This window comes from Rattus norvegicus, chromosome 10, assembly GCF_036323735.1.
Source record: "Rattus norvegicus strain BN/NHsdMcwi chromosome 10, GRCr8, whole genome shotgun sequence".
Lineage (NCBI taxonomy): Eukaryota > Metazoa > Chordata > Mammalia > Rodentia > Muridae > Rattus > Rattus norvegicus.
This window is the reverse complement of record NC_086028.1, coordinates 38250674-38263299: the sequence shown is the minus strand read 5'-3', so window position 1 is coordinate 38263299 and position 12626 is coordinate 38250674. Positions and strand designations below refer to the sequence as shown.

Below are 12626 nucleotides of genomic sequence, written 5' to 3'. Positions count from 1 at the left end.
GTCTGGGAGCCTCCTGAGTGTCCAGCCGTTCTTCCCAACCAGCTATATGTAATTCTAACTAATGGTCCTGGGGTCTTTGGTGGAGAAGAACAGAGGGAGATGGTCCCCTCTACACAGCCATGGAGAAGCCATTATCCCAGAACAGCCACACGGCACACATGTGGTGTACACACATGCATGCAGACACTCGCACACAACAAAATAAAAATGAAGAAAGATGTTTTAAAAGACAGTAGGTGTTGGGAAGGCATTTATTTCTCATCTTACCGTGCTGCATGTACACACACACTGATATATACAGCTTGGACAAGTACATATTTATACATAAAACACAACTCAAATGTGGATTTTGTATTAACACAGCAAACTTTCTGTACAGTTTGTATCCTGGTCGGTAACAGCACTACAGTAACGCTACTCAGGGTTTCACTGATTCTAATTAGTCAGACTGCAGGGGCAGCTCAAAGGCACTAGGAAGAACTATGGGTTCTAGTATTTTAAGGAAAAGGAAGAGAGAAAAAATTATATATGTTAAGGGGTGGAGGAGAAGCTGGGCATAGTGGTTCGTCAGGTGGAGGTAGGAGGATTAGGAGTTTAAAGGCTAACCTGGGCTACACAGAGGGTTTGTGGCCAGCCTGAACTATATTGGACTCTATCTCAAAAGGGAAGAGGGGGAAGGGGAAGAAACTGGGCAGACACAGGTGTGTGTAAATGTAAACTCTGCCCATTCCTTAATTCACAGCTCTAAAAGTAAAAAGGTATTCCTTGTTTGTTAATAGTTCAAAGAGAGAAAGGGGGAAGGGCCACAGCAACCTAAAATGGAAATGAAATCGCGGAAACTATAATCATAACTCTAAATCAGGCTGCGGATGAAGTAACGATTCCCCCTCTCCTTCCAAACTAACCTTGGTGTTCTGGCTGCCAGAAACAAAAATTTGAAAATCACCTTTTCCAGAATACAAATGAGACGGCTTACCAGAGGATTCTGGGACACACACTGGCTGCAGAGCCTTCCTCTCAGCCAAGCCTGAAGTGGGGAGGACATTGAGTGGGGAGGGCCTGACTGTTAGGGTATGTAAGTGCAGAGCCTGCTGTAACATCCTATTACAGCTCCTTTCAAATAAATAAACACTACTCTTTTTTTTTTTTTTTTTTTTTTTTTGGTTCTTTTTTTTCGGAGCTGGGGACCGAACCCAGGGCCTTGTGCTTCCTAGGTAAGCGCTCTACCACTGAGCTAAATCCTCAGCCCCATAAACACTACTCTTAAACCAAGGGAAAAAGGGTGCATCAACAGCCTGTTTATAGATCTGTTCCACTCATTAAAATCTGTACATTTATTTTAAACATTAAGCAAGCAAGTCTATCCATTCATGAAATTAACACTGAAAATACAAATTATTCCACTGTAGATGAGGACACAGTGCAGGAGAAGCAGCCACAGCACGGCTGTGACAGAGTGGGCGTCCTAGCCATCTGCAGCAGACCTCCCCACCTGGCCAGACTTTCGTTTGGTTTTCAGAAGTGAACACTGTCCGCCTGATTGGAGTTTTAACATCAGTGCTTTAATAAGTGCGTGACTTGACATGATGCCATACATCCACAATTCCAGCAACTGAGGCTGAGGCAGAAGGATCAGGAGTCCAGGCCAGCCTGGGCTAACACAGAGAGACCCTGTTTCAACAAAACAAACAAGCAAGCAAACAAAATTACCAAGTCAAGATGCCTAGTCAAGTTTCTAATATTTTTAGTTTATGGAGTTATTTTTGTTACTGTGATGGACTTTAACTAGATTTAATTTCTCTCGTGCTTTAGCCTAATTTACAGCAGCTATTCCTTCTGGGGCAGCTGAGCTGCTAAATAATGGAAACGTGGACTTTAAGACGAAGGCGCACAGAGTCTTCTAATTACTAACAGTTAAACTTACATCACTGCGCTGCGAAATCTGACGCCACCAAGACACTCGGCTCACTTGAGCCTTTGCAAGCGATACACAAGGCTCACCGAGTCACAGCAGGCCACACCTTGAAAATGTCTTGAAAATGCTGCCACAGTGGCCATGCTCACACCAGCACCCGGTACATACAGGATACTCAGTGCTCCAATTCAAGAAAGCTGAAAATGAACCGCCATGCCTTCCTCCACCTCACCAGGGCTGCACCTCTCTGTTGAGCCACCCACAGACACACAGGGCAATGTAATTATAAATCAGTGTTTATCCAAACTTGTTAAAATCGTAGCAATCTGATTAATCCTAACTTGGGAAGTCTCAAAACTTTTGCAATAAATAGCTCAGAGTGGATTGTATAATTCCAAACTTAGGTTTAGGAAGCTCATGACCTTCAAAACATTTGTATAAGTAAACGACGAAACCAAAACCTTCTATTTACTATAACTTATCTCACTATACAATGGACGTAACTTTTTTGTGTAGAAGAATACTATCTAACTGGATTAATCAATACAAGAAATCAGAAGAGAATATATATATATATATATATATATATATATATATATGAAAATTAAAAGGCATTTTTGACTTTGCTTCATTTTCTGAAAAGTGAGTCTGGTCTCGATTTTTATAGTTATTTCCATCAAACTTAAAATGCAGATGGGGAGTGCCTGCAAGCTGTATGTCCAGGGGAATTTTTTAGAATGTGTGTATGACAAAGGTAAATAGCTCCTCCTGGCTTCAGGAGAAGTGGGAGGTCAACTCAGTAACAACAAAGGCTGAGTGTGGAGTCAGAGCGACAGAAGTGGCGGGTGGACAGGTGAAGCGCACGATCAAACTGTATTTAACTGCATTAAAATGTAAACCTGAAAAGCTATCAGATTTTACAATTTCCCACCGGAGATCAATAAAGGCAGTCACTGCACACTTAGATGCAGTTAATATTCCTATAAAGTTGGGCTGCACTTAGGCAGGCCAGGCAGGTGTAGGACCAAGTCTCTGCTCAGATGAGCAGCCCAGCACAGGACACAGGACAAGGAGATCTGCTATATGCTGGGTGCAAACAAGACAGACTGGGTTCTGTTCTGAGACTCTGCTTGTCTAGAGCCACAGGCGTTGAATACAGAGCTAAGAGACGCACAGTCACGAACAACCACAGTGCCCTTACTGCCTGCAGAGCGTGTGACAGACAGTGCACCATGCCCAGCGGTCATGAGCTGCACACTTACATGTTACAGAAACTAAAGAGTCTAAAAAATGTTAGGAAAACTGCTATTCCAGTCTCTCTCCGTCATTGACAGCTTCTATTATGTGAACATACAGGTGTCCTCCGTGTCTTAATTAAGGACTTCTCTCCAGGCATGAGAATATCACTTTTTATTATTATTATTGTAACTTTAATTCTGTAACATTTACTGAAGTAAAGAATCAATTACGGTCTCAGGCTTTGCAGAACGCTTTCTGTTAAGAGAAGAAAAAAATGCAAGGTGAGTGGTTTTCCCTAAGAGACTGAACTGCCAACACTTTTTGTGGTCAGGGTCCAGGAATGGACCAACACTGCCCATGCTTGACATAGCAAGGTTCGCCTGCTACCCATTTTTTCCAGGGTAGGTCACTGAAAGCAAGCACAAGAGCAGGTTGCCACAGCACAGTATTCCAGAGTGGTGAGCAGCTGAGCGTAGGCGGGGTCAGACAAGGTGCAGTCAGGTGGCAGCTAAACTTATCAGGGATGCCCCTTGGTCATCTCCTCCGAGGACGCTAACAGTACAGGCAGCCTCAGAGAAGCAGGAAAAGCAGTCACTTGCCAGGTGCAGGCGCTGAGCCTATAGGAGTCTGTCATGGGCTTTCTTTGTTGCTGTCCAGCACACTCAACTGCAGGCCTCTCAAGAAGCACTGCTCTGTTTTCTTATTTCTTAGGATAACTACGGGGTTTTTCCAGGCCTGGATTCTGTTACAGAGTAGAGTCTGCATCATATGTTGGCCCACAAGTATTTTCTTTACCTTAAGTTAAACAAGAGGCATATATTTTACAGTGGTGCATTATAAAAACTAAATCAAAACAGCTTGCCAAACTATTTGTTATAAGATCTATACAGTTTAAAAAATGTAGTTGAGTAACCTGGGTCCTCTTTTTTTTTTTTTTGGTTCTTTTTATCGGAGCTGGGCACCGAACCCAGGGCCTTGCGCTTCCTAGGCAAGTGCTCTACCACTGAGCTAAATCCCCAACCCCACCTGGGTCCTCTTTTAAAAGGCAATAGTCCAGTAATAATGGGGCCTCTGTTCCCACACTAACAAGGGACAGAACCTCTCTCCCAGCTTGCTCCCCTGCCCTGCTCTGCCTGTTTCTCTGTCAAGCCAACTGTCTCATTATGATTCGCCCCATTTGAAGTGCATCTTCATAATAACTGGCGAGCAGAGACGAGCATCTTCCAATGGCAGAACAGTGGGGCTGCAGGGATGTGTGGTGCTCAAGGGCATTTGTTGTTATTCTGAAGACCTGAGCTCACATCCCAACACTCACATGGTGGCTCTCAATCAACCACTCCAGGGGACCTGACGCCTGGTACACATATAAGCATGCAGGGAGACACTCATATATAGATAATACTTATAGATTTAAAGATTCCATGTACAGATTCAGTTAGCATATAAAAATCTTTAAATCATCTACATGTTACAAAATGCAAAACTCTTGTAATATTTTAACAGGCAACTGATTCCTTCAAGCCCTAGTTTAATGATCTCGATTTTTTAGTATTACATTTAAAGACTATGTAACACCAATTAACCACCCTGCATGTAAAACAAAAGTCTTGTAATTGGTTCAAATCAGTTCAATGTAGGAACACAGGGAGCATTAGCCCCAAGCCTCTGCGCTTAGTGATGAAGCACAGACTACACAACTATCAAAACTGGTGCGAGTCACACGCGCTTCTCTTGAGATCTAGGAAATCAGTGTCCTTGGAGCAATGTCTTTTGAGAATCAAACTAGGCAAATTAATTAGTATCTAAGTAGGAGACTTAGTGTAAAAATTAAGACCCTCAACAAGAGAGTAGGTGGTGGGTAAACACTAGGAAAGGTCTTCCCGGGGCAGAAGTCTGAAAGAGCTGCTCTTTTCCTGTTTTGTTTGAGACAGGTCTTACTGTGAAGCCCTGGCCATCTTGAATGTGCAATGCAGATGAGGCTGGCCTGGAACTCAGATCTTCAGTCTGCTGTCACCCACGTCCTGGGAAAAGGTGTTTGCCACCACAACTGTCCCAGAGTGCAATTCTTTATCTCTACTTTGCTTATCAAATTGTAACTGCATAAAGACATAATTTCAAACTGTGCCATTTCAACTAAAGTTTGACTGCCTTTAAGTGTATCTGAATCTACCTTCTCAACCTGCTCACCTTCTACCGGTCTTTGGCCTGGCCTTTCCCTTGGAGGTCCGTGGCCTTTCTAACTTCATCAGAGACTGACGCAAACTCTCCTCTGTATAGGCGAGGTACACGTGGGAAAGGTCTACTTCAAATGGCTACAAGAAAACACATACGCATGTTAAACCAGAATGGGGAAGATTTAAAACTTGTCGGACATGAGGCAGAAGAACCACTAAAGAGAAAATCAAATAACCCTTAAGGTGTTTTCTGTCCCAGTATGCACGCTGTACTCAAAGCTCGAGAATTACAGGTCCCAATGCACCACAAAGTCCCCAGATGTAAAGAACAACTCCGGCTGACCTCAGCCTAAGGGAAGCAAGGCTAGATCCTAGTCCCTGCCATGTCCCCACAGCCCAGAGTGGTGAGAAGGGCACCAGAGTGACAGGCTGTGCTTGTAGAAGAGGAAAAGTGACTTTGCTGAGTGCAGGAGAGCAGGCCTGTCCTAGCAGCCCCACCAAAGAGCCTGGACTTGAAAACAATGAGCCACACTGTGCCCCATCCTACAAAGACAGAAGCAGTCTGTGTGCTCTTACGTCTCTCTCCTTCTTGTCAGGGACTGGAGTTTGTTTCCTCATGTTATTTCCTGTGTAGGCCACACATTTCTGAAAAAGGAAGAGAGACACATGTGAATTAATACTGTGACCTGGGAAGGGTCATGAGATGCCCTGCCCACTCACTAGTGAGCACCAAGGAGCCTAGTCCAGTACCAGGAAGCCCCGGCCCAACCTACTTCCACAAATGGTCTCCACGCTGCTGTGAATCAGAAAAATAGCCTATCGGTGCACTGAGCTCTGATCTGCTCCGTCCTGCACCTGCTCCTCCACCACCCCCCACCCCCGCAGCAGCCAGCACCCTCCACACTATAATTTCACCACGTGTGAGGGATACTCACCAGCTGCCATTCTCCTATGTCTTCATTCCAGTGGACGTAGTTTTCAATCATTTCCTTCAAAAAGAGTAAAAATCAACAATTAAGGCACTGAAAAATACCAATAGGCCTGTGTATACAAAAGCGACACAGCCATGAGTGACAGACGTCTTCCTATATGTATCATGGCATCTTGCTCATAAAAATCCCTTTGACTTCCCCAGGCCTTGAACTAAGTAAGTTCCTTTAAAGGCCTTGCATTTTATCACTACTGTGTGACAGACATGATGGGGTAGGGACATGTCATGGTGTTCAGGTGGAGTCAGTGCTCTCTTTCTATACCTCTATGCGAGTTCCAGGCATTAAACACAGGCTCCCAAGTTCATAACGAGCCTTTACCTGCTGAACAATCTCACTGGCCTAGTAGACCTACAGTTTCAATGTTAAGTGAAAAAAAGGTGTTTCTAAACATTTTGGACTGCAGTTCTGCTTTTGTTTTGAGACAGAGGGTTTCCCTGTGTAACAGCCCAGGCTATCCAGGAACTCACTCTGGAGACCAGGTTGGCCTGGAACTCGGAGATCCGGCACACCTGCCTCCCGAGTGCTGGCATTAAAGCCCTGCACTATTGTTGCCCAGCCCGCATCGAGCATTTATAAATACACACTCTATGGGCTGCAGAGGTGGCTCAATAGTTAAGAGCAATTGCTCTTGCAGAGGACCTAGTTCAGTCCCCAGCACCTACATGGTGGCTCACAACAGTGACTCACAACTCTAATTCCAGGGGCATCTAACACCTCTTCTCTGTGGGCACCAATCCTATACACAGTACACATATATACATATAGGCAAAACATCCATATACATAAAAGTAAATTTAAGTATACACACATTTCTTAGGAACACATGTTCATAATATTCAACTACATAACAAAAGGCTAAAGTTGGGATCCCAGGAATCAGAAGGACAGACAGGCTGGCCCAGGAATCAGAAGGACAGACAGGCTGGGCCAAGAATCAGAAGGACAGACAGGCTGGCCCAGGAATCAGTAGGACAGACAGGCTGGCCCAGGAATCAGTAGGACAGACAGGCTGGGCTGAAGAGGCTAAGAAATAGAAAAGCCGGGAAAGCATCTGGCTAGAAACAGGTTACAGTCTGCATCTCAGCTCTGATTTGGGTAATGAGTTTGTGGAACTAGGGCATCCTGGAGTATACCAGAAACCCAGGAATGACTCTGGGTACTGAGTCAAAAGGGAAAATTTCAGACAAATTTCTCATAGCTTCACTGAGAATCATAACACACACACACACACACACACACACACACACACACACACACACACACACGTGTATCAAGATATACTAGAAGGTGGGCTGGAGAGATGTCTCTAGGGCTTGAGTGCCCACTGCTCTTGCAGACAACTGGGGCTAAGTTCCCAGCACCCACATCCAGCAGCTCACAACCTCCTGTAACTCCAGTTATAGGGGACCCAATATTCTTCCCTAGACTCTATGCACAAACCCACATTCTCACATAAACACAAACGAAAGACAAAATAAAATTTTTGCTAAGAAAAAGATAAGATTTTAAAGTTATCAACATAACAATTATAATGATAATGATAACAATTACTCATCTGAAAATGATTTCTGATGATGTCAGGTTGTACAAGGAAGTGAATAAATTTAGTGTTATTTTTTTTAATACTTTTTTTTTTTTTTTGGTTCTTTTTTTCAGAGCTTGGGACCGAACCCAGGGCCTTGTGCTTCCTAGGCAAGCGCTCTACCACTGAGCTAAATCCCCAACCCCAAATTTAGTGTTATTGACTGTATGACTAGATGACTAGAGTGAGCAATTTCATGTTCTGTCTATTTACACAGAGAGAGACAGAGAAAGAAAAAGAAGAGAAAGAGAGAAGAGAGACGAGAGAGAGGTGGGGAGAAAGGCGGTGGACAGAGAACATTCATCTTCTGCTTATTTTTTTATTTGAAAGTTATTTACACATGAATTTTGTGTATTTGTGTGTCTCTGAACCACGTGTCTGTCTGATGCCTGCAGAGGAGGGAGTTGGATCTCCTGGGACTGGAATTACAGATGGTTTGTTATGTGGATGCTGGGAATTGAACCTGGGTCCTCTGGAAGGGCCACCAGTGGTCTTAACCATTGACCTACCTCTTAAGCTTCCTCTGTACTTTCTAATAAAGCATGCTAATGAATTAATAGGTCTGTCACCTCCTTAAGCATACATTACATGAACCAAAGTCCTTCCAATGGGCTGACACATTCTTATTTAGATACTTAGATAGTCAAAACGATAATTACATTCTAAAGAAAATTAAGAAAATTAACATCTTTTATGCTGGCTAAATTTATCAACATGATGTGCACTAGAGTTATCTGAAAAAAAGGGACCTCAATTGAAAAAAGTGCCTCCCGGGCTGGGGATTTAGCTCAGTGGTAGAGCGCTTGCCTAGGAAGCGCAAGGCCCTGGGTTCGGTCCCCAGCTCCGAAAAAAAAAAGGAACCAAAAAAGAAAAAAGTGCCTCCCTAAGAACCATGTGCAGGGTGTTTTCTTAGTGACTGGTGGGTGAGGGATCAGCCCATGTGGGCAGTGCCCTACCTGGACAGGTGATCTTGGGTGCTGTAAGAAAGCAGGCTGAGCAAGGCATGAGGAGCAAGCTATTAAGCAGCATCCCTCCATAGCCTCTGCATCAGCTGCTGTGTCCAGGTTCCTGCCCTACCAGGATAAACAGTAATATGGAAGTGTAAGCCAAATCAACACTTTCCTCCCCAAGTTGCTTTGGTCATGGTGCTTGAACACAGCAACAGTAACCGTAACCGGGACAATTTCATATGATGGCATTGGTTCAAACACACTTTACAGAGGACAGTTGAAATGCAAACACTTAACATCCTAGTTACAACGGCTTATTCTCTAGCCTTCGCCAATGACCTAATGTCCAGACTGGAGTCTCCCTCACCTGGTAGTCCTGAGGTATGAAGTTATCAATGATGAGCATCTGAAGTCGGAGCTCACGGCTGAGCTGCCGAATGTTCTCCAGGAGGCCTTCAATTTCCCTCTGATGCTCTTGCTGGAGATCAGCCATCTATCAGAGAACCATGACAGTGTAAAGTAAACAAGACTTGAAGCACAACACACCTGGCCCAGGACATTGAGGCCCAGTAAACACTGGCCCAGTTCAGACAGACTGATACCACTGTTGGCTATTTCAGATCACTTATAACTAGGAACAGGAGGGAAGGTTGGAGAGCTTAATGAGTAGCTTAAAATATATGGAAAGAACTTTAAAACTCAGCTTTAAAACCGTAAGCACGGGGTTGGGGATTTAGCTCAGTGGTAGAGCGCTTGCCTAGCAAGCGGAAGGCCCTGGGTTCGGTCCCCAGCTCCGAAAAAGAAAAAAGAAAAAAACAAAAAAAAAAAAACCAAAACAAAACCGTAAGCACACAAAGCCAGGGCAGAGTGGCACATGCCTTTAGTACTAGCAGAGGCAGGCAGATGTATCTCTGAGTTCAAGGCCAGCTTAGCTACAGAGTTAGTTCTAGAATGGCCAAGGCTACACAGAAAAACCCTGTCTCAAAAAACAACAACAAAAACGAAACAAAACTGCAGGTCACGTTAAGACTCTACACTGCATGATGGGCAATTTTCAAGATACCAACCTCTGACTTTGCAGCCATCAGCATGGTCCAGACTTTCTTTAATTTCTTGGTCTTTCCTTGTGCCTCCTCTTGCAGACTGGTATATTTTTCCTCGATGTCCAAGCGTTCTTGCTATGATAGAAACAGGTTAACTTTAGAGTAATTTCCTTAAGTCACAAACTCAGTGTAACAAACGATCTAGACATTCAGCAGTTGTCGTCTTCGAAATGACCCCTAACTTGCTAGCCATTTAACTTGTGGTATTTAAAGCCAAGCATCTCTCTCTGGAATTTGGGAAAGGTGATCATTCTGCACTCAACACACTCAACATGGCGTCACCTCTTTTTCCTCTAGTTCTTTCCGAAGTTGCTCAGCTCTTTTCCTCCGCTCCTCCAGCTCCATATTGGACTCCTCGAGAAGCTTCTCTTGCTCCTCAGCTTTGGCCAACAAGTCCACACCACCGACAATCACCTTCTTCTCCAGCGCAGACAGTTTTTCCAGCAAAGACTGATGCTCTTGTCTGTAATTAAAAGAACACCCTGAAGTGATGCCATCCGCTCTCCAAGTCTCGCCGCCCCATGTGAGCGGGACTGAAGCCGCACGCTCAGAGAACTCAGCCATGTCATCTCTCCAGATCATAGCCCCACACAGCATTAACTCATCACACTGGTCAATATTATCTCCTACACAGAGAGTAAGTGATCAGAAAGATCCAAGTCTTAGAAACATATCACACTCAGTGGACCCACCATCCACCCCAAAACAGCTATGCTAGAGACGAAAAATCAAGTTTTGGGTTGTTTTTTAATTGATCGATGTCCTGATACACAGTCCCTGAAGAACACTAGTGGCCTGTGGTGAACCCCCAGCGCCCCAGCACGCACACTCACTGGGCTTTCAGAAGGTCCTTCTCCCGTCGCTCCAGCTCAGCTCTAGCCTTGTTTCTTTCTTCTTCCTCCATGTCGAGTTTGGTTTCCAGTGCTTTTCTCTCCTCATCAATTTTCGCTTGCATTTCCATCATCTTATCTGGGGAAACTTTCTTTTTACCTATTTGAGTCATGTAAGTGCAGCAGTCACTAAAACCAGTCGGTGTTTCAGACACAAGATCAGCTTAGTACAGCGGAGCCTGTGCTCCGTCATCAGCACAGAGAGCTAAGCTTCCGCTTCTACTCAGCAGTTCCCAGAATTTTTTAGTTCATTAATAGACTCAAACTGTTGTCCAACTGTGCAGTGATATGTAAAGGAGAAAATGAAGAGGGCAAACAGATGAGCAGAATGGGGGAGACAGTTAACAGAGAGCCAACTAAAAAGCAAAGCCTGGGGGGCCCCAAACAGCACACAGAAGCTAAACAGGAAGATATCTGCACTCGCTTTCACCCTTCACCTGTAAGCTACTCGCTCGAGTCAGGCGTGTCGCCCTGGTAAGCCGCCCTGATCAATCATAAATGAGCCGCCAAGGTAACTTCCTATGTCCAACTGGACCTCACAGGCCCTGACTCAGACCAAACATGCGGGGTATGAGGGCAGCAAAAGCACCACCGCCAACGAGGCTGAAAAGCAGCTTCCGACCGACCGACTGACTGACCGATGGCAGCGTGTTAATGCGCGCAGACATATGCAGCCTGCTCACATCAGTTCGCCAGTGAGCCTCAAGTTCATGCAGTTATATGAAAAAAAATCACCAAGAGAAAACAAGCGCTAACTTATTAAAATGGTTCTGAAACTGAGCCAATGACAATTCATTTGTGGTTGATGCAAGTTCTAAGAAATGTGTTCCTTCAGAACAGCAAGCGTTTCACAGAACTGTCAGCCTAAGGCCCTGAAAGCTTCTCATTCTCAACTTCCTTCCCAAGGACAAGGACAGAGGATTATAGAGTAATACCTCTACCCTAAATTGAGCCCCTCCTGTAAAGAAGGAAAAGGAACTGAAAACCAGTCATGAGGGACCACAGATCTGAGTAGACTCTTGCAGAAGCCATGAAAGGCAGGATCATGCGCAGGTCTTTTCAACTCTTAAGACGAAATCGCATTAGGAATTCGAGAGTTTAACAGCATCCTTCCTGCTTCAGAACCAAAGTCTAAAGCAAAGCCTAAGCACAAAACCAAAGGGGAGCTGAGAGCCGTGATCCAGGCGGCTGGTGTGGTGTGATTCACTGCACTCTGCCCGAGGTGGGCCGGGGCCTGACGGCACGGCCATGTACCCTGAACCTTCTGAATTACACTGCTCAAGAACAGTTTTCACAAATAATTTAATTCCGATTCCCGATGAATGCATGGAAAAACTTCCTATCAGTAATAACTTATTAAAAATTTGAGAACATAAGTCCAAGCTCAGGTTCACAAGGAAGCACATACACATTAAAACATGTGACTTCTGCCTCAGGGTCACACACATTTAGAGAAAAATGGTAAATACGTTAAAAGAAAAACAGCATGTGTAGAAGGCATGGATTAACTAACAGTAGAGATAAAATGCTCAGATCGGTATGTGGATGTATTTTTGGACTCCTAGTGTTTTGTTTTGCCAATAGTTATAATTAACTCCAAAAACCTACCGGGGGCAGTAATACAAGACAGGACTGCATAGAAAAACGTATAGACGCTGTCTCTTGCTCACCTGCCACAGTGACCCCTTCACACTCACGCATTAGATGCAAGTGTCTCACTGTGCTCGAGAGGGCTTCATGAAGACACTGTGCACACAGCGAGGGTCATTCAAAGGTCCACA

The 12626-nt window shown here is 44.5% G+C and overlaps 1 protein-coding gene across 8 annotated transcripts in view; it reads right to left on the bottom strand.

Moving 5' to 3' along the window:
- Window positions 1-237: 237 nt before the first annotated feature.
- Window positions 238-12626, bottom strand: part of Kif3a (kinesin family member 3a) — a 36675-nt gene continuing 24286 nt past the window's right edge. For 5 of the 8 annotated variants that reach the window (XM_017597556.3, XM_063269988.1, XM_006246347.5 and 2 more), the window contains 8 exons: window positions 10789-10945; window positions 10238-10418; window positions 9920-10030; window positions 9220-9345; window positions 6264-6317; window positions 5905-5973; window positions 5342-5466; window positions 238-3409 (listed from right to left, as the gene is read on the bottom strand). In XM_017597556.3, coding sequence (XP_017453045.1) covers window positions 3361-3409; window positions 5342-5466; window positions 5905-5973; window positions 6264-6317; window positions 9220-9345; window positions 9920-10030; window positions 10238-10418; window positions 10789-10945 — 872 coding nt within the window. In that variant the 3' untranslated portion in view covers window positions 238-3360. Of the gene's footprint in view, window positions 3950-5341; window positions 5467-5904; window positions 5974-6263; window positions 6318-9219; window positions 9346-9919; window positions 10031-10237; window positions 10419-10788; window positions 10946-12626 lie in introns of all 8 variants that reach the window. The other 3 variants (XM_063269987.1, XM_063269989.1, NM_053377.1) reach the window with 2 other exon arrangements.